Below are 24,259 nucleotides of genomic sequence, written 5' to 3' on the forward strand. Positions count from 1 at the left end.
ACCATAAGTTCTGGCATTGTTGTTGTGGGGCTGGTTGTTACGGCCAGTTGAAGGCAGAGCTAGCTGACTCTTTTTCTGATGGCACTCTTTGGCAAGGTGACCTGAGCGGCCACATCTGAAGCACAGACCATCATTGGGATCGGGAGCAGAAGCTTGGGGTGGTACAACCCGAAGGGGCTGCCTCTGCGGTGGAGGAGGTAGATGAGGTGCGGCATAGGTCTATCTTGGTGCAGATGCAGCTGGACGATACATGTTGTGGGGAATCCATATCCGACGCTTCTACGCTGACAGGCCCGAAGATGAGCCAGCGTCACGGCTGCGCCTAAGGGATCCCTGGTGTTCCTGAAGACCAGTCTCAACCTGAATAGCCCTGTTCACCAAGGTGGCGAAGTCGGCAAAGTCATGAGCGAGCAATGCCAGCTTAATATCAGGGTGAAGTCCATCACAGAACTTTTCTTGCCTACGAGCATCAGTTGCAATGTCTTCTTCAGCATAACGAGACAAGTCCAGAAATTCCCGCTGATAAGCATCTACAGTATTGTTGCCTTGGGTGAGGTTGCGGAAATCTCGCTTCTTCTTGTCCATGATTCCCTGAGGAATGAAGCGGGCACGGAAGGCAGCTTGGAAATCTGGCCAAGTGATGACCGTTCCTGTAGGCAGGGTACGCTTGTGGCTGTCCCACCATTGAGCAGCGGGACCCTTCAGAAAGAAAGATGCAAAGGTGACATAGCTAGCAGGTGCCACACTAGCAGACTCCATTTCATATGTGATGTCGTGGAGCCAGTCATCAGCATCAAGGGGTTGAGTTGAGCTACGGTAAATAGTTGGGTTCAGACGCATGAAGTCTTGTAGAGTTACTGGGGTTGGATGTTGATTCATGTTCGGCCGAGGAAACTGAGCCATCATTCCTTCCATGAACTGGCGGTTCAGCTCAAATTGTTGCATCATTCCAGCAAGGAATTCGGGCGGTGGTGGATCGTTGGCACCACGCCACGACCAGCGGGTCTAACCATCCTGCTAACATGTAACAGGGGGTAGTTCAGCATTGAGCATTTGTAAAAACAAGGATCATTCATGATGAAACATGCATAATGAAAGAGGTACGATGGATACCACTTCGTTGTCATCACGATAGTGTGTGTACTATGCAGAATACTATTCTAAGAAAAACTATGGCTTATCCAGCTTTGGGGTGAATGTGGTCACGGGATCCTAATGTTAGAGTTAGTAAAACCATTTAAACCCGGATAGAAGAGAGATCAGAGTCCCAGAGTAAAGATCGAGGAGTAAAAGATCCTAATACCACCCATATGGCAACGTGGGCCCGTAAGACACACAGCCAATGTTAGTAAAAGTTTTTCAGTGACCAGACTCAACTTCGGCCAAGGAGTTGGAAAGGGGGCTACCTATAGACAGTCGGCTCTGATACCAACTTGTGACGCCCTCGATTCAATCGTACACTAATCATACACGCAAATGTGTACGATCAAGATCAAGGACTCACGGGAAGATATCAGAAAACAACTCTAGACACAAATTAAAATAATACAAGCTTTATATTACAAGCCAGGGGCCTCGAGGGCTCGAATACATAAGCTCAAAAACACAAGAGTCAGCGGAAGCAACAATATTTGAGTACAGACATTAGTTAGACAAGTTTTTCCTTAAGAAGGCTAGCACAAAAGCAACATTGATCGAAAAGGCAAGGCATCCTGCCTGGGAGCCTCCAAACTACTCCAAGTCGTCAGCGGCCGTCACGTAGTAGTAGGCACCCTCGGGGTAGCAGTAGTCATCAGTGGTGTTGTTTGGCTCATGGGATCCATCATCTGGTCGCAACAATCGGGTATGGGGGAAAAGAGGTAGCAAAGCAGCCGTTAGTACTCATCCAAAGTACTTGCAAGACTTACATCAGATCTAAACTAAGTATGCATCTGTATCAAAGGAAATGGGCTGTATCTGTGGACTAAACTGCAGAATGCCAGAAGGGAAGGGGAAAGCCTAGCCTATAGAAGACTAGCATCTTCTGGAAACCACCATCTTGCAGCAATAGGAGGGAGTAGAGTAGCATAAAGTAAAGTAGCAGTAATGTTATCAACCTCGGCCAGAGATCCTTTCTCGACTCTCTGCGAGAAAGCAATCCCAGAGCCATACTATCCAAGTGTCAACTTGTTCTGAATCTCATCACCATCCACTTCTCATCACAAGTATCCAGTTCTAGTTGTATCGATCGGGATACAACTCCAAGTGTCCGTTACCATAGGACAGGCTATCGATAGATGTTTTCTTCCCTGCAGGGGTGCACCAACTTACCCACCACGCTCGATTAACTCCGGTCAGACACACTTTCCTGGGTCATGCCCGGCCTCAGCCAAACAATACGCCGCAACCCGACCTAGGCTTAATAGAGAGGCCAGCACGCCGGACTAAACCTATGCCCCCAGGGGTCATGGGCCATCTCCCCAGGAACTCCTGCACGTTGTGTACGCGGCCGGTGAGCAGACCTAGCAACCTCCTTCAAAAAGGCAGGTGCTTACCAGTCCAACCCGGCGCGCGCCGCTCAGTCGCTGACATCTATTAAGCTTCGGCTTATGTGTACGATGCAGAACGCCCATACTATGCCCACGTGATGGTTAGTGCTATCTGGCCAGAGGCCCCTCGGATCAAATATCCAAACCGTAGTGAATTAGGGGCACGCGGTAACGAGCAGAGACTCACGATCGATGTAACCCCATCACCCCGTCTCGAGTACTTGCGGCAAGGGCTGAGAATGCCCGGCCACGCCTCGTAAGTATCTCGCGGGCACCTTCCAGGTCAACCCGACTCCACATCACTCGCTATTAAGCTCGCGCGGGTACCCCTCAGGGCCGACCCGTCTTTAGTAACATGGCTCAGTGCGAAGTCATAGTAACCATAGTAACTGTGTGTCTAACACCAAGGGGAAAGCCCGAGGAATCACCCCCGGTGAAATCCACTCGATGTTATCATCAAGGTGAATGTAAGAGGATCCACCCTCGAGGTTCACACTTGAGGGGTTGCACGACAGAGCCATAACGGAAGTGGTTAAGGAGGAAATCACCCTCGATGACCACGATCGTATAGCTACACTACAGAGATCTCATCAGGAGTGATGTAAGAGGTTCCACCCTCGGCACTCGATGGTAACTCTGGAGAGTCGTACAACTAGGGGGGGTGATGTGTGGTGTTGGGGCCTGGACGTCGATCACGTTGATCTATTCATCGAACATAAAGCAAGGCAAATGGGACAAGGTGGGGTCACTGATGGATCTCTAACCAACCTATACTAAGCAGTTTAGGATAAGCAGGTAAGGTATGAAAGCAGGTAACAACAACAGGCTATGCATCAGAGTGGGATCATACAGAAAGCAGTAGCAGTTCTAATACAAGCATGAGAGGGAAAGAAATAGGCGATATCGGAATGCTCAAGGGGGGTTTGCTTGCCTGGTTGCTCTGGCAAGGAGGGGTCGTCGTCGACGTAGTCGATCACAGGGGCGGCATCGGTCTCGGGGTCTACCGGAGAGAAGAGGGGGAAGAAACAGTAAATATAAAGCAAACATAGCATCACAAAGCATAACATGACGACGGGCAGAGCTAGCTTTGCCCTAACGTAGTACTACACGTTGCAGACGGAGGGGATAAACATCCGAGGATGAATTCCCGGCGTTAGCCGGATTCCAGACAAAGGAAAAGAGGGGGAAAGTTCCATGTTCGACATTCTAGGGGCATGTGACAGATGAACGGACCGCGTATTCGGATTCGTTGGATTTTTCTGAGCAACTTTCATATAGAAAACATTCTCATCCGAGCTACCATTAAATTACTATGAATTTCTAAAGATTTTCCAATTTTCTGGATTTATTTTATTTAAAGAAAATGATATATGACGTCAGCATGATGTCATAGTGACATCAGCAGGTCAACAGACGGCTGGCCAGGTCAAACCTGACCCGTGTGTCAGCCTCTGTTAGTCTAATAGTGCATCAAACTAACAAACCTAGGTTAATTAGCTACTAGACCCCACCTGTCATAGACTAGTTAGCTAAACTAATTAGTTTTAAATATTAAAAAAATTAATTAGTTTAATTCGTGGCGGGCCCGCATGTCAGTGCCATTGGGCGTCGCAGTCAGTAGTTAACTGGGTCAACCTAGTCAACTGGGCCATCAGGGCCCACTGGTCAGCGACCCAGGGGCGGGGCCCACTGAGCCACATCGAGTCAGCGCCGGAGAGAGCTCCGGCGAGCCTCTCCCACGGCGGCCCTTCGCCGGAGACAGCCGGAAAACGAGCACAGGGCTCCGTTTCACACCCAGCCAAGTGCGTTCGAACGCGGACGTTGTCGCGCGTCGAGTGGTGGCGGTAGCGCGGCCGGATTTGGCCAGAATCATCGCCGGCGATGAGCAGAGGCGGTGGCGCGTACAGGTGCTCGACGGAAATGGCGCTACGGGACACTGTTTTTAGCGCGGTCGGGCTCGTTCGAACGAGAAGACAACGGCGAGGTGATCTAGGGTGGTGGCAGAGGCTGCGGAGGTCGGGGACGTCGACGGTGAGCGGCGAGGTAGACGCCGGACTTCGGCCGTCGTCGGGAACGGGGCTGGGGTGCGCTTGCGGGCAACCCAAGCGGCTAGACGAGTCCTACGCGATGCGGTGAGCGCGATGGTGGCACGCACGGGACCCTATGGTCGCTGTGGCTACGCCGGCGACGAGCTCGCGCGGAGCCGCGTTCGGGCTCGACGTGGAGGAGGGGCTACAGCGGCGGAAAGGTTCGGGAAAGAGAGGGGAAAGACGCGGTGGCTCACCAGGAGCCGTAGGGAGGTGGCAGTGTGCTCGGGGAGGACCAACGGCGGCGAATCGGCGCCAGAGACGAAGACGGCCGCAGGAGGAAGAAGGGGTCGTCGAGCTCGCAGTGGTGGCTCCCTTCTCGCTCCGGTTGGTGCAGAGGGTGTAGCTGAGGACGACACGTCTCGTGGTCGTGCTGGCGAGGCACGGGGTGGCCGGTGGCCGTGGTGACGACGGAGAACGGCGGTGATGGAGCTCGGAGGAGAGGGAAAGAGCTCGAGAGGGGAGAGGGGATAGGGACTGGCGCGAGTGGGGGCGGCAAGGCAAGTGGGAGGGTAGAGGGGAGCCCGAGGCGTCGAGGCTTTATCCTCTCCCGGCGAGGTGATTGGACGGCGACGGACGCGCTCTGTCCCGCTCGGTCGGAGGAGCAGTGCGCGGGGAAGGGGGCGACCAGGGGGGAATGGGGGGGAGTGGGCCAGCCTGCTGGAGTGGGTTAGGTGGGCCGGCCCAGGTGGGTTCGGTCCAGGGAGGAGTTTGCTCTCTCTCTCTCTCCCTTTTCTATTTCTTTTCTCTTTTTTTTAATTTTCAGCTTTAGCTATTCTAGGCCATTTAGACACATTGGAAAAAAAAGTTGGTTCACCACCAATATTACCAGAAGAATATTATCCACATGATGAACATTTTAGTTTTCATGTTTGAGAAATTTTGAAATTCACCTAGAATTTGAATTTGAATTCAACTGGAATAATGAAAGAGATAGAAGACAATGATGACCAAACACTTGTTTAGCAAAATTATTAGCTTAACCCCAAGGGTTACTGTAGCATCATTACACCGGGGTGTTACACTTCATCCTAGAGCAACAAGTATAATCATATCTCAAGCATAGTTGCCGAGCATACCAATGCAACATATAAATTTGATCCCATAATAATTTCCCTTTTTGAGTCAAGCAGTAATCCCTAAAGTATTCACATTGATCCAATGTTACTCCCATTATAAAGTTGAATGGGGTTTTCTCAGGATTATCAAAGTAGTACATAATATCTTTCACATAATGAGCATTGAGGGTTTTAGGAGGTTCCCCATCTCCATGAGTAGCAAGTAAACCTAATTTTTTGGAAATTCATGTTCCATATCCATAACTAAAGATAGAGAACAAGAGCACAAAATAAAAACTACTTAGTGATAAAGCAAACAAGCACACACGAGAATATTCACCCCATGCTATAACTCCCCGGCAACGGCACCAGAAAAAGGTCTTGATAACCCACAAGTATAGGGGATCAATTGTAGCCTCTTTCGATAAGTAAGAGTGTCGAACCCAATGAGGAGCTAAAGGTAGAACAAATATTCCCTTAAGTTTTATTGACCATCGATACAACTCTACGCACGCTTGATGTTTGCTTTACCTAGAACAAGTATAAAATTAGAAGTACTTTGTAGGTGTAATGGGATAGGTTTGCAAGAATATAAAGAGTGCGTAAATAAAATCTAGGGGCTGTTTAGGTAAAGAAGCAATTAAGTTAGTATAGCGAGTGTGGAAAAGTGGCGGTAGGAGTTGCGAAATTGTCCCTAAGGAATTGACTACTTTACTAGATCGATAGCAAGTTTTATGTGGGAGAGGCCACTGCTAGCATGTCATCCCTGACTTGGAATTCTATGCACTTATGATTGGAACTATTAGCAAGCATCCGCAACTACTAACATTCATTAAGGTAAAACACAACCATAGCATTAAGATATATTGGTCCCCCTTCAATCTCGTATGCATCAATTTCTATGCTAGGTTGAAGCTTCTGTCACTCTTGCCCTCCAATACATAGTCCTATCAACATACAACTAACCCTATGGTGTGATCCACGTGTGCGCTCATATGATGGGCACCAAAGGACAGCAACATAACCACAATCAAATTAAACCAATCATAGCAATTCACCAATTACCAATAGGATAACGAAAATCTACTCAGACATCATAGGATGGCAACACATCATTGGATAATAATATGAAGTATAAAGCACCATGTTCAAGTAGAGGGTACAGCGGGTTGCGGGAGAGTGGACCGTTGTAGATAGATGGAGGAAGGTGATGGATATGTTGGTGAAGATGACGGAGCTGTTGGTGTAGATTACGATGATGATGATGGCCCCAACGGCGTTCTGGCGCCACCGGAAGAGAGGGGGAGAGGGCCCCCCTTCTTATTATTCCTTGACTTTCTCCCTAGATGGGAGAAGGATTTCCCTCTGGTCCATGGCCTCCATGGCGGCAGAGAGGCGAGAGCCCCTCCGAGATTGGATATGTCTCTCTGTCTCTCTTTGTTTCTGCGTTTCAGATTCTGCCCTTCCACCGTTTCTTAAATTCCCGGAGATCCGTAACTCCGATTGGGCTGAAATTTGGACATGATTTTTATCCGGATATTAGCTTTCTTGCGGCTAAAGAAGGGAACCAACCACCTTACGGGGTGGCCACGAGGGCCCAAGGCACGCCTGACCCCCTGGGCGCGCCCCCTGCCTCGTGGCCCCCTCGGGCATCGTCTCGTGTTGATTCTTCTTCCCAAAAATCACATATATTCCAAAAACAATCTCCGTCAGTTTTTATCCCGTTTGGACTCCGTTTGATATGGATTTCTGTGAAACAAAAAACATGCAACAAATAGGAACTGGCACTGGGCCAATATGTTAGTCCCAAAATAGTGTAAAAAGTTGCCAAAAGTATATGAAAGTTGTACAATATTGGCATGAAACAATAAAAAATTATAGATACGACAGAGACGTATCAACGTGCAATAAAGTAGACTCTGGTCTCAACCTTGGAGCCTTCCCTAACAGCAAAACCCGCGTGCTTTGCATAGACGTTGTAGAAGTCCTTTGCTTCTTTGAAAGTTTCAAAGCGCATCTCTAGCCTTGGCAGAACGTAAGCTTCAATGTTAGGTGGCTGCACGCAACAGTGAGCAAACAAAAATGCAGTTATGAAAATGTTAGATGGGGTGGTCACAGTACCAGGGTATGGATTGTGCTTGTATGTTTTTTCAGAATGGATACTTACATTTGTATAGCTCTGTGCTGCCTCCGGTGTTTGCTGTTCACCCTGGTGTATGGGTGCGGGTAGTGTCACCCTTGGCACATGCAGCAATGCATCTCTTGGAGGGAGCAATGTTGATGAAGCTCTCCGTCTCTCATTGTACGACCGTCTTCCCTCAGATTTGCTGTGAGGTTTCTCCTGTCTATATGGCTCATATCTTCTAGTTTGCACCCTGCTAGAGTGGCCAAAATTTCTGTCTCTTTGGCCTGGTCTTCCCGTCGCAACCGCTTTTGCAGCACAGATGATTGATGTTGACGGAGCGACTGGTGGGAAGCATGTGTGTCCTTGCCTTTCTGCATGCGCTAGGGAAGGAAAACATTTGTTGTTGGGGAAATTGTTGGCCTTGTTGCAACCCAGCAGTGGCAAAGCTTGTATTCCCAGATATCGGTGTTTGCTGAGAAGAACCTGTCCGTGCTTCTAATGATTCTGGTGTAGCTTGAAATCTTCTTGTATTGTTTAAGTATCTAGGTGCTATTTCTGGTGTTACCCAACCAGGCGGTGCCCCATATCTTCTTGGCTCATCAAACCCTCGCTGCGTGTGCCGCCTTGCATGTTTCTGCAATAACATTCAACAGTTTTGGGATTAATCTTTTTCTGCATTTTCTCGTATGCATTTTCTCGTTCCTCTGGGTCCCTCCGCCCCGGCCAGGTTGGCTCCGCTGGCGACTCCCGTCGTCTGGCCCGCCTCGCCGGCGATGCTCGCCCTGGGCCTTAGCCTCGTGCTCGCCCCCGCCGCCATCCCCCCGGCTCTGTCTCCGACCTGGCGCTCTACCCCTCGTCCCCGACTACTCCGCTGCCCTCTTCCTCGCTCCTCGACTGCATCGGGCTGGTGCTCCGGCCTGCCCCCGCTGCGGCCCCTGAGGCGGAGTGAGAGACGCGGGTGACCACCCCGATGGCTGCTCAGCCTCCCCCTCCGCGGACCGCGGCCTACTCCCGCCGTGGCCGGTCTGCCTCCTCCCCGGTGACGGCTTCCCGCCGGAGCGCCTGGCTCGACGCTGCGCGTCCCGACGGTAGTCCGGCTCTGCCCATTCCCGCCCGGGCGGAGCTCCGGGCTACAGCTCGAAACCTGGAGCCAGGTACCCCCCTGTCCCCCCTTCTACTGCTACTTGCTCGTTTTCTGCTCTCGAGTCGGTGCCTCTTGGTCACCTCGCAAAGGTGGTGACTGATTCCGCGATAATCTTCAGGGGGAGGCTGCTCCCCCCTTAGTCCAAATCGAGGCCATCAAGGCCCGTGAGATCCTCGACGGTAGGCTAGCGGAGGCCCGCGCGGCTCTGCTCTCGCCTGCTAACCCCTCCCCTTTTGTGGTAGTCGCCTCCCCAGCACCACCTAGACGGCCCAGCGGCCTCCTCCCCCTCGCCGCGGCCAAGCTTCGTGGTCGTACGCGGTCCCGCACCGCCGCCCTCCGCGCCCAAAGCACATCCCGTGTCCTGGGGTCAAGAAGCCCCCCAATGGCGCCTTAATGCGAGCCCTTTTCTGGAACATCCGCGGTTTCGGCCATGATGTCCGACGCCGCCAACTCATGGAATACATGCGTGATGAACACATTGACATTGTCGCCATCCAAGAAACCATGCGTACAGAATTTTCTCTCCCGGAGCTTGACCGTCTGAGCTCTCACCTCTTTGCTTGGCATTGGCTCCCTTCTAGTGGGAGCATAGGCCACTCGGGTGACATCTTGTTAGGTGTCAAGGATGCCACCTTCGAGGTGGGGAGCATGGATCGGAGGCAATTCTTTGTGAGCATGGAACTCTTCGAACGGTCGCTCAACTTTAAGTGGGAGGTCATCATTGTCTACGGCCCGGCCGACCATAGTAGGTCTGCGTCCTTCCTCGAGGAGATCCACCGGAAGATTTCGGAGGCCTCTCTCCCGGTGGTCCTTGGAGGCGATTTCAACCTCCTCCGCTTCGTGGAGGACAAGAGCAACGCGAACGTTAACTTTGCACGGATGCAAATGTTTAATGATTGCATTGCTGACCTTGGCCTCCGCGAGATTGATAGGCTTGATGTCAGGTTTACCTAGACCAATCGCCAGGCCTCCCCGACCAAGTCCGTTCTGGACAGGGTCCTGGTTTTCCTCGGATTGGGACCTCCATTGCCCTCTAGCCTCCCTTCGTGCCATCACCGGGATTGGATCCGACCACGTCCCCCTCCTCCTCTCCTCCGCCGACGAGCGACCGCCGATTCCTCCTAGATTCCGCTTTGAGACATTCTGGCTGTCCCAAACCGGTTCTGTGGAGGCTGCTGGCGCCCGCTGGGTGGAGGCCCGTGGCCACCCCCACCCCCGCCCTCCTTCGGCTATTGACTCTTGGCATTTCTGCACCAAGCGTGGCCGGCAGTTCATGAAGGGTTGGGGTGCTAACTTGGGGCATGACCTCCACGAGCGTAAGAAGGCCTTGTTGGCCGCCATCCAAGCCTTGGACTTGCGGGCTAACTCAATCGGCCTCTCCCGGGACGAGTGGCTCTCTCGCTACGATTTAGAAGACCAGCTTTCCGTCATCTACACTGATAAGGAGGCATATTGGCGCCTCCGCGGGGCCCAGAAATGGGTCTTGAAGGGCGACGCAAAGACGGCCTACTTTCAGGCCATCGCGAACGGCCGACGTAGACGCAACACCATCCCCCTCCTCTGGGATGGTGCCTCCCTATTGCAAGATCCCCGCGACATTTGTAGCCATGTCAACGATTTCTACAGGTCCCTGTTCTCTGCCGCTCCTAGGAGCGGCCTCTCCCTGGCGACTGATTGCTGGACCGATGCCCAGCTGGTTTCTGATGAGGAAAACGCGGCCCTCACGGCCCCGTTCTCCGAGGGCGAGGTCTGGACCGCGATTCGAGGTATGAATCCCACCTCCGCTCCGGGCCCCGACGGCCTTCCGGTTAAATTCTTCCAGGCCTTCTGGAACGTGATTAAACCTGAGGTCATGGCCATCTTTGATGAGTTCTATGTTGGATCCATCGACCTTGGGCGCCTCAACTATGGGATTATCTCGCTCATCCCGAAGGTCCCGGGTGCCTCCGACATCCGCCAGTTTCATCCAACCACGGTCATCAACGTGATCTTCCGGATTCTGGCTAAAGGGTACGCCAATAGGGTGACCCTCCTCACTGACCATGTTACCCACCCCAACCAATCCGCCTTCATTCAGGGGCGGTACATCCTGGATGGGGTGCTTGTTCTTCATGAAGTCCTCCAGCCTCCTCTTGTTTCTTATGAACTTCTACAGCCTTCACGAGACTCTACACCATGAGATCGCCAAAATCCAGTCCCGCTTCTATTGGGCTGGCGACAACAATAAGCAGAAATATCATATGGTCAGTTGGCCTGACATCTGCAAGCCCAGGGAACAAGGCGGCCTAGGTATCATGTGCTCCAAGCGCATGAATATCGCCCTCCTATCCCGCTGGCTCTGGCGCATCTCGCGCGGCCAGGGTGGTCTCTGGCTCGATATCATCTGGAACAAGTACCTGCATGGACAACCCCTTGCCTTTTGTTAGAGAACTGGCGGCTCGCAGTTCTGGCAGTCGATCGTCCAGCTTCTCCCGGTCCTTCGCATCGGGACTTCCATCTTGGTGGGGTCCGGCACGGAGACTTTGTTTTGGTTTGACCGGTGGGCCGGAGACTCCCCCTTCGCTGCGCGCTTCCCCGTCCTCTTCTCCATAGTGGTAGACCCCTTGATCTCAGTTGAGAGGGCCCTTATTGACTTAGGGCGCCTTGCTTTCCGGAGGCCCTTTGGTCCCCCGGAATCCGCCGCTTGGCGTGAGTTACTAGATTGCGTGGCTCTCCACGAGCCTGTGGGGGACGGTGGCCCGAACCAGGTGAGATGGCGGCTCGAGCCTTCGGGCCAATTCTCCACTAAGTCTCTCAACCATGCCATCGCCCCCTCCTCCGCTCCTCCCCCCCTTGCGACGGTGTGGTCCATCCGCTTGCCTCTGAAAATCCGGATCTTCATGTGGCAGTGGATTCGCGGGCGGCTTCCGTCGGGCGTTGAGGTCCGCAAGCGTAATGGCCCGGGCTCTGGCCTTTGCCCACTTTGCGCCACCCCCGAAGACTCGAACCACATCTTTTCCTGTGTGTCTGTGCAATTCGTGTGGAGATGCTTCCGCGAGGTGGTGGGTGGAAATTGGTGCCACACCAACTTCCCCGACCTGTATACGGAGCTCCAGTCCTCCCCCTTGGCATCTCGCCACATTAGGTGGCTTGAGATTGGGGTCATCGCTTGGACCCTCTGGACGATCCGTAATAAGCTTGTGATCCAGAGTGCTCCTCTTCGATGGGCTACTGACGCTATCTTCAAACTGTCTGGTTTCTTGCAGCTTTGGCGGCCGCTTAGCCGCCCTGATGACCGTGACGCCATCTCTGCCTTCATCGCCGACCTTCGCTCGATGGTCGTCCGTCTGTCTCCTCCGCCCCCGCCGCCACCGTCGAAACCCGACTAGATGCTTGTTGGGCCCTCCGGCTCTTTTCTTTTAGTTGTTTTTGGGCTTGTTGAGTTGTGCCCTCAGCAGAACCTTCGTACTTGTGTGTGAGACTTGGGTGCGTGTGTTTGAACTAGTCCATGTATGTGTGCTCTGTGGCGGTTTGCTTTATTTATAAAGCGGGGCGAAAGCCTTTTTCGGTAACAACCGCTTCCACTCTGTGAGAGCTTGTAGTACCCAAACAATCACTTTGGAAAAAATAAGCTTCCCAACCTGAATTTTTACTGAAAGAAAAAGGCACCATAACCTCAATTGTAAGATATTTCAAAAGCCTTACAACAATGAAGAAACCTGAAACCAGAGGTGGCATTTAATTGTACGAGTTGTGGTCAACTAACTGCGGATGCATCAGACATATGGCGACTAAACTACACACGTTGAAGCTAACTCGGCCACGGTGGCAAGACAATTCAGAAGTATGCGCACATCGTTCATTGAATATAGGGTATGCAAATGGGATAGCAGAGAGCTATAGTAATGATAATTAACCTAGCTAGTATATGTTCAAACAAGTTGAAGTTTCTTTTAGTTGGTAACAACTTCAGTTCAGGTGTGTCCCACAGAAAAATCCACAATATTTACAGAACATCTAACAAAGATCATTCAATACTGCCGCCTCTTGCTACTTTTTTCTGAGAGAAATATCTGAACCAAGACTAGTTCAACTAGCACAAGAAAACAAACTAGTTGTTGCATCTACAAAAATCTGAAATGACCATCTAATAACTAAGTGACTTACAACTAGCACATTTAAAACTGCTGCCTCCTGCTACTTTTTTCTTAGAGAAAAATCTGTACTGAACATCTAACAAATAGCACACTTTGCATCTTGCCTCTGTCTGTCGCATCTGGTTGCAAAGAAATAACAAATTACGAGTACAAAGAAATAACATCCTCTTTTTTATCGACTTTGAACTTCTATATTTTTTTCTCTGAGCTTACCTCTCTCGAGAACTGAACTGATTAGTGTTACAAGTACACGATACTTCACCATACAGACTACACCAATACTGAAAACTGAAGAATAACTGAAGCACGAGAGAGAGACGAGCCTAAGTTCATAGTACAACAAACATAAGCTGCAAGCTCCATGTTCCAGCTTGTAGATAATTTATTTTAATCAGATTCCTCAGTCCAACATTAAAGTAACACACAGGACCAATCATCACACAAATCATAATACCAATCCCTGCTGTCTTTTGTTGACTGAAGTACAGATGTGCGCGCATACCTTGACAGTAGTCGGAGACGAGCATGACAAGGTCCCGGCCACCACCCCGCTTCCGCCGCTGACGGCCAGCAATGACGCCGCGGCGAGGAGGGCGTCCCAGTCTCCTAGCTCACGGACGAACGGGTTGGGCACCGGCGCTGGGATCTCGGGGGTGGAAGGTGGACGAATCTTAGGGAGGAAGGCGGCCGGAGCGTGGGGAGGAAGGAGACCGGAGGCGGGGGAGGGAGGAGGCCGGGGCGCGGCCAGGAAGGCGGCCGGAGCGCGGGGAGGAAGGCTACCGGAGGCGGGGGAGGAAGGAGGCCGGAGCACGGGGAGGATGGCGGCCGGAGCGCGGTGCTGGGAGGAGGTCGTCACGCGAAGAGGAAGTTGACCGGAGGGCAGGGGAGGGAGGAGGCTACCGTGCAGGGTTTGGCGGCTGCCACGGAGGCGGCGGGGTTCGTGGGGAGTGACCGAGTGAGGCTCACGGCCTGTAACTTTCTGTTCTGTTTTTGTGCTGTTCGGGGTGGGGTCTTCGGAAATTGTGGATCGGGCCCTTATAGAACTGAGGGTAACAAAATAATAGTCTGTTAACTAGTAACAAAATAGCTCTGTCATGTATATATATATAGGAAAATGGTTGTGTACGTACTCCCGTTTCCCATATACCACATAAATGAATCTTTTATACCACTTTATTATTTTTAATATATTTCATTAGTAATTATTAGATACCCAAAATGAGTTCCATGAAAAAATTCATGTGAGTCTGCATATTTTTAAATGTTTACATATATACTGATGTGTTTATACGTGAAAAAGGTATATTATAAAAAGTACATCGCAGATGATATTTTTTCAACAAAACTCGTATTGTGGTATCTTAGAATATTTAATGAAGTATATTGAGAATAATAAAGAGGTATAATTAATGCGTATATGAGGTATATTGAGAATGGGAGTACATACTTTCAGAAGTACAGAAGAGGAGTCCTATATATATAAGCACATGGTTGCATAATCAAATTAAACATCCACTTACATAGGTGGCTACTGCAACCATGACATTTGCACACACCAAAGTAAACTATTACATGCATAATTACATAGGTGGCTACTACACACATGACATTTCCACACACCAATAAAGTAAACTATATATTACATGCATGATTAACTAGCATAAACGATCATCTGGTCATCATCTACTTCTTGTGACGCTTGCTCTACTTGTGGCTCAAGCCGGGCTCGTCGATTTGGGTAACGAGGCACTTCCTCATGTCAATGATCCGCCTATGCATCTCGTAGCATGTGTACATGCTTTTGGCTGCGAACCTGAGGTGAGGTTTATCCAGTTGCCGCATCCAGGCCCTGTGCCAGGATACAGGACTTGTTCTCTTGGCATCCTACTTCATCTTTCCGTAGTAGGGGTCGATGATGGCCGAGGCGAGTTCAAGCAGGGAGTCCTTCGTGCTGCCCCAGACCCTATAGTGCTCACGGATTTCGACAAGGTTCTGACAGGCCAAGCCCGTAACCCTGAGCGCTTTTACATCGTCAGTGGTTTCCATCGTGGCGAACTTGTAGTCGGTGTTGTTGACAAACCTGTTGAAACGGTCGCAAGGCCCTGTGGCCATGCAGTAGTGGGAGATGAGGACATGATGGCGCACGCACAACTAGGCGACGGCGACCTTCTGATCTATGTCGGGACGACCAGCGGTGTACTAAAGGTCGATGCCGACCACCTTGTACTTGTCTCGAGCAAGCATGTGCTCAACGCTGTTGATGTAGTCGTCCACCACAGCCGGGTCGATGGTGTACACCACCGAGAGATCCGTCTCCCTCGCGTGGGTCTCCACTCTATGCTTGCCGAACTCCATTGGAGCACCGCTAGACATCCCCTCTCTATGTGTCGTCGTGGGTGTGCTTGTTGTGTTGTGGGGCGCGATCGAAAGGTTGAAAAGAGTAAGGTTATAATGGCCGCGGGAATTAAAGGGAAGCTTGACGGCCAGGAATATCGGCAGGCCCTGATGGCAGTTCTAATTTGCAACGCGTAACTCCATGGTGCCACACGTAACTGCATCGCGTGGCAACACACGCGGCACAACCGCATGCATATGGGGCCCCCGACGTGATCATGGGCACGCCCAACCGCTGGCAGAGCCCGCGTGGAGGGACGCAAGCAGAGCGCTCCGCCGCCTCAATATGCATATAGCAGTTGAACATGCAAGGAAAAGCTGTCCACAAGCCAAGCGCGCCGACGGACGCGAGCAGAGCGCGCCAACGGATGCGAGCAGAGGGCACCGCGGCGCCTAACGGCGAGTAGAACTTGCCGGGGGACGTGAGCAGAGGCCGACACAGTGATACGTGGTAAATAAGACGAACCGTGCGAGCGATGTCAGAGACATCAAGCACGATAGATTAGAGTTGCGTGTGCGATACGTGGCATATAGTTGATCCATGCGAGCTGTTTGTGATGGAATAAGCCATGTGTGTTGCGGGCAAACGCTTGCTGGTATATAACCTTAAATTTAACCAAAAAAGTGTTAATGCGTGTTACAAAAATTGTATAACTAGGAACAATGTTCAAATACGAATCCAATGATATAATCTTTGGCGACATGCATTCGTATTTTATTAGTTAAATCATACTTATGAACCAAGACGGGGTTATAGTAGGTAATTAAATCGCAAATGTTTTTTTGTATTAACCATATGTGTACGTGTCCTTTCGCCCTCCTCCCGCACGTCTTGTCACCCCGCTACCGCAGACGGCCTACAGCAAAAGCTTGCGCAGCGCGCGGGGGCGTTCTTTTGGCCAAACGGTGGCGCCAATGAATCATTGGTGAGGCTGTTCCTGCGCAACCTCGCAGGTTCCCGCACAAGCTTCCCGCCCGACTCGGTGAAATCCCCCAAAATCCCAATGCTTACATGCCTGCTATATAAACCCTCACGGCCGGCGAGTCGTGCGTCGCATTTTCCCCTTCCTCCCTTTAGCTTATCTCATCTGCTTCTCCCACAATCGCCAATGGCACCGGTCCCTCATCGTCGCTCAGCCGCTCCACCATCATTAGAGGACAACTCCAGCTGGGAGGCTACACCGCGGCAGAGGCTCAGTCCCCGGCATACTGTAGTGCGCGTGGTGTCCCAGTTGGGTGTGCGTGAAACACGGACCACATGCCCCGTCACCAGTGCCCGTCGGCAGCTGTTGCCGGCCGCCCTTGCCGCCAGACAACCGTCGAAAGCCAGGGCCATCGCCCACTCTGCCGCTGCGACCCGAAGGCGGGAGGTGGCCGTCGTGGCCGCCACCCCACTGCCGGCATCACCTGCTACGCCACCGCGGCCCGAAGGCGGGAGGTGGCCGCCGTGGCTGCCACCCCACTACCGGCCATCACCCGCTCCGCCACCGCGGCCCGAAGGCGGGAGGTGGCCGTCATGGCCGCCACCCCATCGTTGGCCTCGTGGCCGCCTGCCCATCATTGACCGCCAGGATCATCACCCGCTCCGCCACCGCCGCCCGAAGGAGGGAGGCAGAGGTGGAGGCCCGCACGTGTGTCAGCGACCTTGCATGCTACATCGAGTTCCTATGGGAGGAGGAGGGGCACCTCGTCGAGCACACAAAGAGCCTTACCGCAGCCATGGCTGCATCACATGCCGACATAGAGGCGAGGAATCAGGAGATCTACGAGCAGTCCGGTGATATGTCTCTAATGTATCTACTTTTCCTAATGCTTTTCCTCTTGTTTTGGACTCTAATTTGCATGATTTGAATGAAACTAACTCCGGACTGACGTTGTTTTCAGCAGAACTATCATGGTGTTGTTTTTTGTGTAGAAATAAAAGTTCTCAGAATGGAACGAAACTTTGGGAGGATTTTTTATACAATAAATAAGAATTTCTAGAGCCAATATCCACCGGAGGGGGCACCTGGGTGGGCACAACCCACCAAGGCACGCCCCCTCCTGGCGCGCCCAGGTGGGTTGTCCCCACCTGGCGGCCCGCAGACCCTGAAACCGACGCTATAAAATCCTATTTTTCCAGAAAAAAATCAAGGAGAAAGAATTATCATGATCCACGAGACGGAGCCGCCGTCATCTCCTGTTCTTCATCAGGAGGCCAGATCTGGAGTCCGTTTGGGGCTCCGGAGAGGGGGATCTTCGTTCTTCGTCATCACCAACCCTTCTCCATTACCAATTCCATGATGCTCCCTATCGGGAGTGAGTAATTCCTTCATAGGCTCGCTGGTCGGTGAGGAGTTGGATGAGATTCATCATGTAATCGAGTTAGTTTTGTTAGGGCCTGATCCCCAGTATCCACTATGTTCTAAGATTGATGTTGCTATGACTTTGCCATGCTTAATGCTTGTCACTTTAGGCCCGGGTGCCATGATTTCAGATCTGAACCGTTTATGTTATCACCACTATATCCATGTTCTAGATCCGATCTTGCAAGTTATAGTCACCTATTATGTGTTATGATCCGGCAACTCCGGAGTGACAATAGTCGGGACGACTCCCGGTGATGATCGCACTTTGAGGAGTTCATGTATTCACCGTGTGTTAATTCTTTGTTCTGGTTCTCCATTAAAAGGAGGCCTTAATATCCCTTAGTTTTCAATAGGACCCCGCTGCCATGGGAGGTAGGACAAAAGATGTCATGCAGGTTCTTTCCATAAGCACTTATGACTATTTACGGAATACATGCTTACATTATATTGATGAACTGGAGCTAGTGCCGTATCGCCCTAGGTTATAACTGTCTCATGATGAATATCATCCAACAAGTCACCGATCCAATGCCTACGAATTTATATTATATTGTTCTTGCTAAGTTACTGCTGCTATCATTACTGTTGCACTTGTTAGAAAACTACTGTTATCACTATTACCGTTACCATTGCTGCTGCTACCATTATCAAAAATATCATATTACTTTGCTACTGATCATGTTGTTGGAGATAATTAATCTCCAGGTCTGGTTGAATTGACAACTCAACTGCTAATATCTTCAAATACTCTTTGGTTCCCTTTGTGTCGAATCTATAAATTTGGGTTGAATACTCTACCCTCAAAAACTGTTGATATCCCCTATACTTGTGGGTTATCATCCGGCTGCTTCGAAAGGGATCATATGGAGTGGCAGTGGGCATTCGAGCTGGCGAGCGTCGCTAAACGTGCAACACCGGCATGCATCATATAGCATTTGTTCAGCTCGTCGGTAGGCTCCTCCTCCTTTGCCTCTTACTGAGCGCGCTCGACAGAGGAGAGGCTGCCGGAAGTAGCACAAAGCCCCTCCGTAGTAGTAGTATTTAGGGGCTATTTTGTTTAGTTCATCTAACTATAGATGTGGTGGAACTGTACAACGTACTTAAAATTAGCTAGTATATATTGTTGAACTAGCTATTCAAGTACGTGGTTGGCAAAATTGGGGAAAAGTTTGGTTGGTTCAGCTGTCGAGTTGAACTGTTTGTATAAATTAAGAATGACTGCTTAATCTATGAATGAAATGTATGCTTAATTACTGAATTTTAGTTGCAAAAATTAGACAGTGCTAGTGATTTTTAGCTGCATATTTTGACAAATCGCAGTGTTACAAGGATTGACATATGGCAATGTTACTAGATCAACAAATGTCAATCTTTCTAGTTTGACAAATGACAACATACCCAATATGACAGATGCAAATCTTACCAAATTGTTTGTACGTGGTTGCACACGGGTCATCCAAAACAACCATTTGCATTGAAGGGATGCATAAATCCTGTGCTGCAAATTTTCCCTCGACTTAAGGGGGAAGACCATAGCTCTCACTTTGCATACGCGTGTTCTATCTAAAACGTTTGCGATCAAGAGCTGCAGAAATCCCGCTCGGCACATTTTCTCTTGGCTTCCCGAGGAAGCTGTCGGTTTGCATATGGGTGTTCTAAAAAAACGTTTGCGATCAAGAGCTACACAACTCCTGCTAGGCACATTTTCCCTTGGCTCCCTGGGGAAGTTATCGGTTTGCATACGTGTGTTCTAACTAAAACATTTGCGGTGAGTGTTTTACATTTAAAAACCATATTAAATTACGGCTTGGGCGCCATTAATGGAGACGACGCGAGCAAGGTGGCCGGCCATGGAAGTCAAAGGGCTCGCTTCTAATGACCCACAAGTACAGGGGATCAATTGTAGCTCTTTTCGATAAGTAAGATGGTCAAACCCAACAAGGAGCAGAAGGAAATGACAAGTGGTTTTCAGCAAGGTAATGTCTGCAAGTGCTGAAATTGTAAGTAACGGAGTAGTTTGATAGCAAGATAATTTGCAACGTGCAAGTAACAATAATAGTAGCAAAGGTGCAGCAAGGTAGCCCAATCCTTTTAAGGCAAAGGACAGGCCAAATCGGTCTCTTATGATAAGCAAAGCGTTCTTGAGGGTACATGGGATTTTCATCTAGTCACTTTCATCATGTTGGTTTAATTAGTGTTCGGTACTTTGATAATTTGATATGTGGGTGGACCGGTGCTTAGGTGCTTTTCTTACTTGAACAAACCTCCTACTTATGATTAACCCTCACGCAAGCATCCGCAACTACGAGAAAAGTATTAAGAATAAATTCTAACCATAACATTAAACTTTTGGATCCAATCGGTCCCTTACGGAATAGCGCATAAACTGGGGTTTAAGCTTCTGTCACTCTCGCAACCCATCATCTAATTGCTACTCCACAATGCATTCCCTTAGGCCCAAATATGGTGAAGTGTCATGTAGTCGATGTTCACATGACACCACTAAGGGAATCACAACATACATACTATCAAAATATCGAACACTACATATCAAGTTCACATGATTACTTGCAACATGATTTCTCCCGTGACCTCAAGAACAAAAGTAACTACTCACAAATGATAATCATGCTCAAGATCAGAGGGGTATTAAATAGCGTATTGTATCCGAACATATAATCTTCCACCAAATAAACCATATAGCAATCAACTACAAGATGTCATGAACACTACTAGTCACCCACAAGCACCAATCTATAGTTCCGGTAACAAGATTGAACATAGGAGATGAACTAAGGTTTGAGATGAGATGGTGCTGTTGAAGATGTTGATGGAGATTGCCCTCCCCAAGATGGGAGAGTTGTTGGTGATGATGATGACGATGATGATTTTCCCCTCCGAGAGGGAAGTTCCCCCGGCGGAATCGCTCCACCAGAGGGCAAAAGTGCTCCTGCCCATGTTCCGCCTCGAGATGCGGCGCTCCGTCCTGAAAGTCCTCTCCTTATTTTTTCTAGGTAAAAATGACTTATATACCAGAAGATGGGCACCAGAGGTGGGCCTGGGTGAGCACAACCCACTAGGGCGTGCCTGGGCTCCCTAACGCGCCCAGGTGGGTTGTGCCCACCTGGTGGGCCCCCTCTAGTAGTTATTCGCTCCAATATTCATCATATATTTGATAAAAATTCTCCGTGAAGTTTCAGCATATTTGGAGTTGTGCAGAATAGGTGGCCTGACGTAGCTTTCCGAGGTCCAGATTTTTAGCTGTCGGAATTCTCCCTCTTTGTGTATACCTTGCATATTATGAGAGAAAAGGCATTAGAATTACTCCAAAAAGCATTATTATGGATAAAAGCATCATAAATATCAGTAGGAAAACATGATGCAAAATGGACGTATCAACTTCCCCAAGCTTAGACCTCGCTTGTCCTCAAGCGAAGAACTGAAATCGAAAAACATGTCCACATGCTTAGAGAGAGAGAGAGGTGTCGATAAAAACAAAATACGGACATAGAAGCATCATGTTCATTATTATAACAGCAACAAACTTAAACATAAGACTCTTGTCATAGAACTTTTATCATATACTTCTCATGAATATAACAGTTCATCACACAATCGAAGTATAAAGCAAAAACTCTATTAAAAACCAACAAACTATGTTCTCAGTCAACTTTGCAACTACAATTCATCATCTTTTCAGGAAGGGTCATGTGTCAGAGCCTTTACGCAAGTCCACATACTCAACCATCATATAGTCTTCTATGATTGCTAAAACTCACGCGTACACATGAGCAAAACGTTTCAACCGACACATAGAAAGATAGGGGATTGTAGTTTCGCCTCCCAACGTATTCACCTCAAGGGTGATGTCAACAATAATAAATCATGCTATCTATATTCAACTGGACATATGTGCCTAGATCTTTCCTCACCACATGATGCTTGCCAAAGGAGAAAATAAAAAGGAATAGAAGGAAAACTTTGACTCTTTGCATAAAAGTAAATACATAAAAGTAAAAGATAGGCCCTTCGCAGAGGGAAGCAGAGGTTGCCATGCGCTTATTTGTTTGTATGCACAACCCCTTAGTGCAAAAGAACGTCACGTTGTATTGCCCCTTGTGATAGCAACCTTTATTATGCAGTCTATCGCTTTTATTCTTCACTATCACAAGTTCGTACAACGCTCAATTTTCTCTTGCACTAAATGATCTCACACTTTTAGAAGCATTTTTATTGCCTTTTTGCACTGATGACAACTTACTTGAGGGATCTTGCTCAATACCTAGGTAGGTGTGGTGGACTCTTGAAAATAAGATTTGGGTTTAAGGGTTTTTGGATGCACAAGTAGTATCTCAACTTAGTGCCGAATTTTTGGCTAGCAAAGATAGGGGCAATCACCACATGTTAAAGGATCCATGACAATATGACTTCTATGTAAATATAAACAAACATAAACCGTTAAGTTGTCTTCCTTGTCCAACATCAACAATTTTGGCATATAATATTTTGATGAGGGCTCACAATCAAAAAAGATTTCTAGGATAGTGATGACCCACAAGTATATGGGGTCTATCGTAGTCCTTTCGATAAGTAAGAGTGTCAAACCCAACGAGGAGCAGAAGGAAATGATAAGCGGTTTCCAGCAAGGTATTCTCTGCAAGTACTGAAATAAGTGGTAACAGATAGTTTTGTGATAGGATAATTTGTAACGAGCAACTAGTAACAAAAGTAAATAAAGTGCAGCAAGGTGGCCCAATCCTTTTTGTAGCAAAGGACAAGCCTGGACAAACTCTTATATAGAGAAAAGCGCTCCCGAGGACACATGGGAATATCGTCAAGCTAGTTTTCATCACGCTCATATGATTCACGTTCGGTACTTTGATAATTTGGTATGTGGGTGGACCGGTGCTTGGGTACTGCCCTTACTTGGACAAGCATCCCACTTATGATTAACCTCTATTGCAAGCATCCGCAACTACAACAAAAGTATTAAGGTAAACCTAACCATAGCATGAAACATATGGATCCAAATCAACCCCTTACGAAGCAACACATAAACTAGGGTTTAAGCTTCTGTCACTCTAGCAACCCATCATCTACTTATTACTTCCCAATGCCTTCCTCTAGGCCCAAATAATGGTGAAGTGTCATGTAGTCGACGTTCACATAACACCACTAGAGGAGAGACAACATACATCTCATCAAAATATCGAACGAATACCAAATTCACATGACTACTAATAGCAAGACTTCTCCCATGTCCTTAGGAACAAAAGTAACTACTCACAAAGCATAAACATGTTCATAATCAGAGGGGTATTAATATGCATATAGGATCTGAATATGATCTTCCACCAATTAAACCAACTAGCATCAACTACAAGGATTAATTAACACTACTAGCAACCTACTAGCACCAATCCCAAACTTGGAGACAAGAATTGGATACAAGAGATGAACTAGGGTTTTGAGAGGAGATGGTGCTGATGAAGATGTTGATGGAGATTGCCCTCTCCCGATGAGAGGAGTGTTGGTGATGACGATGGCGATGATTTCCCCCTCCGGGGGGGAAGTTTCCCCGGCAGAACAGCTCCGCCAGTGCCCTAGACTGGTTCCACCAAGGTTCCGCCTCGTGGCGGCGGAGTTTCGTCCGAGAAGAAGGCTTATGATTTTTTTCCCATCGAAAGACTTCATATAGCAGAAGATGGCCACCGGAGGGCCACCAGGGGGCCCACGAGGTAGGGGGCACGCCCAGGGGTGTAGGGCACGCCCCCCACCCTCATGGGCTGGGTGTAGCCCCCCTGGTGAATTTCTTCTCCTGAGTATTTTTTATATATTCTGAAAACGTCTTCCGTGAAGTTTCAGAACTTTTGGAGCTGTGCAGAATAGGTCTCTAATATTTGCTCCTTTTCCAGCCCAGAATCCCGGTTGCCGGCATTCTCCCTCTTCATGTAAACCTTGTAAAATAAGAGAGAATAGGCATAAGTATTGTGACATAATGTGTAATAGCACCTCATAATGCAATAAATATCGATATAAAAGCATGATGCAAAATGGACGTATCAACTCCCCCAAGCTTAGACCTCGCTTGTCCTCAAGCGAGAAGCCGAAATTGAAAAATATGTCCACATGTTTAGAGATAGAGGTGTCGATAAAAATAAAATACGGACATGAGGGCATCATGATCATTCTTAGAATAGCAACTTATATAATTCTAGTCATATAGTTTCTTATGCTATAGTAATAATTCAATCACAATTTCAAGTGTGAATCGTAAACTTCATTGAAAACTAACAAACTATAATCTCAGTCATTGGAGCAATTGCAATTTATCATAACATAGGAAAGAGTCAATATATAAGAGCTTTTCAGCAAGTCCACATACTCAACTATCATATAGTCTTTCACAATTGTTGACACTCGCGCAATACTTATGGGT

The 24,259-nt window shown here is 48.9% G+C and overlaps 1 protein-coding gene across 1 annotated transcript in view; it reads right to left on the reverse strand.

The window, feature by feature from the left end:
- Positions 1 to 7,452: 7,452 nt before the first annotated feature.
- The window catches only part of LOC125506941 (WW domain-binding protein 11-like), a 106,511-nt gene continuing 89,704 nt past the window's right edge, over positions 7,453 to 24,259 (reverse strand). The window contains exons 3-5 of the mRNA XM_048671651.1: positions 13,581 to 14,121; positions 7,841 to 8,432; positions 7,453 to 7,729 (exon numbers count right to left, since the gene is read on the reverse strand). Of these exons, the coding sequence (XP_048527608.1) occupies positions 8,052 to 8,432; positions 13,581 to 14,121 (922 nt within the window). The 3' untranslated portion in view covers positions 7,453 to 7,729; positions 7,841 to 8,051. The remainder of the gene's footprint in view (positions 7,730 to 7,840; positions 8,433 to 13,580; positions 14,122 to 24,259) is intronic.

The sequence above is a fragment of the Triticum urartu genome, chromosome 5 (genome assembly GCF_003073215.2).
Source record: "Triticum urartu cultivar G1812 chromosome 5, Tu2.1, whole genome shotgun sequence".
Taxonomy (NCBI): Eukaryota; Viridiplantae; Streptophyta; class Magnoliopsida; order Poales; family Poaceae; genus Triticum; species Triticum urartu.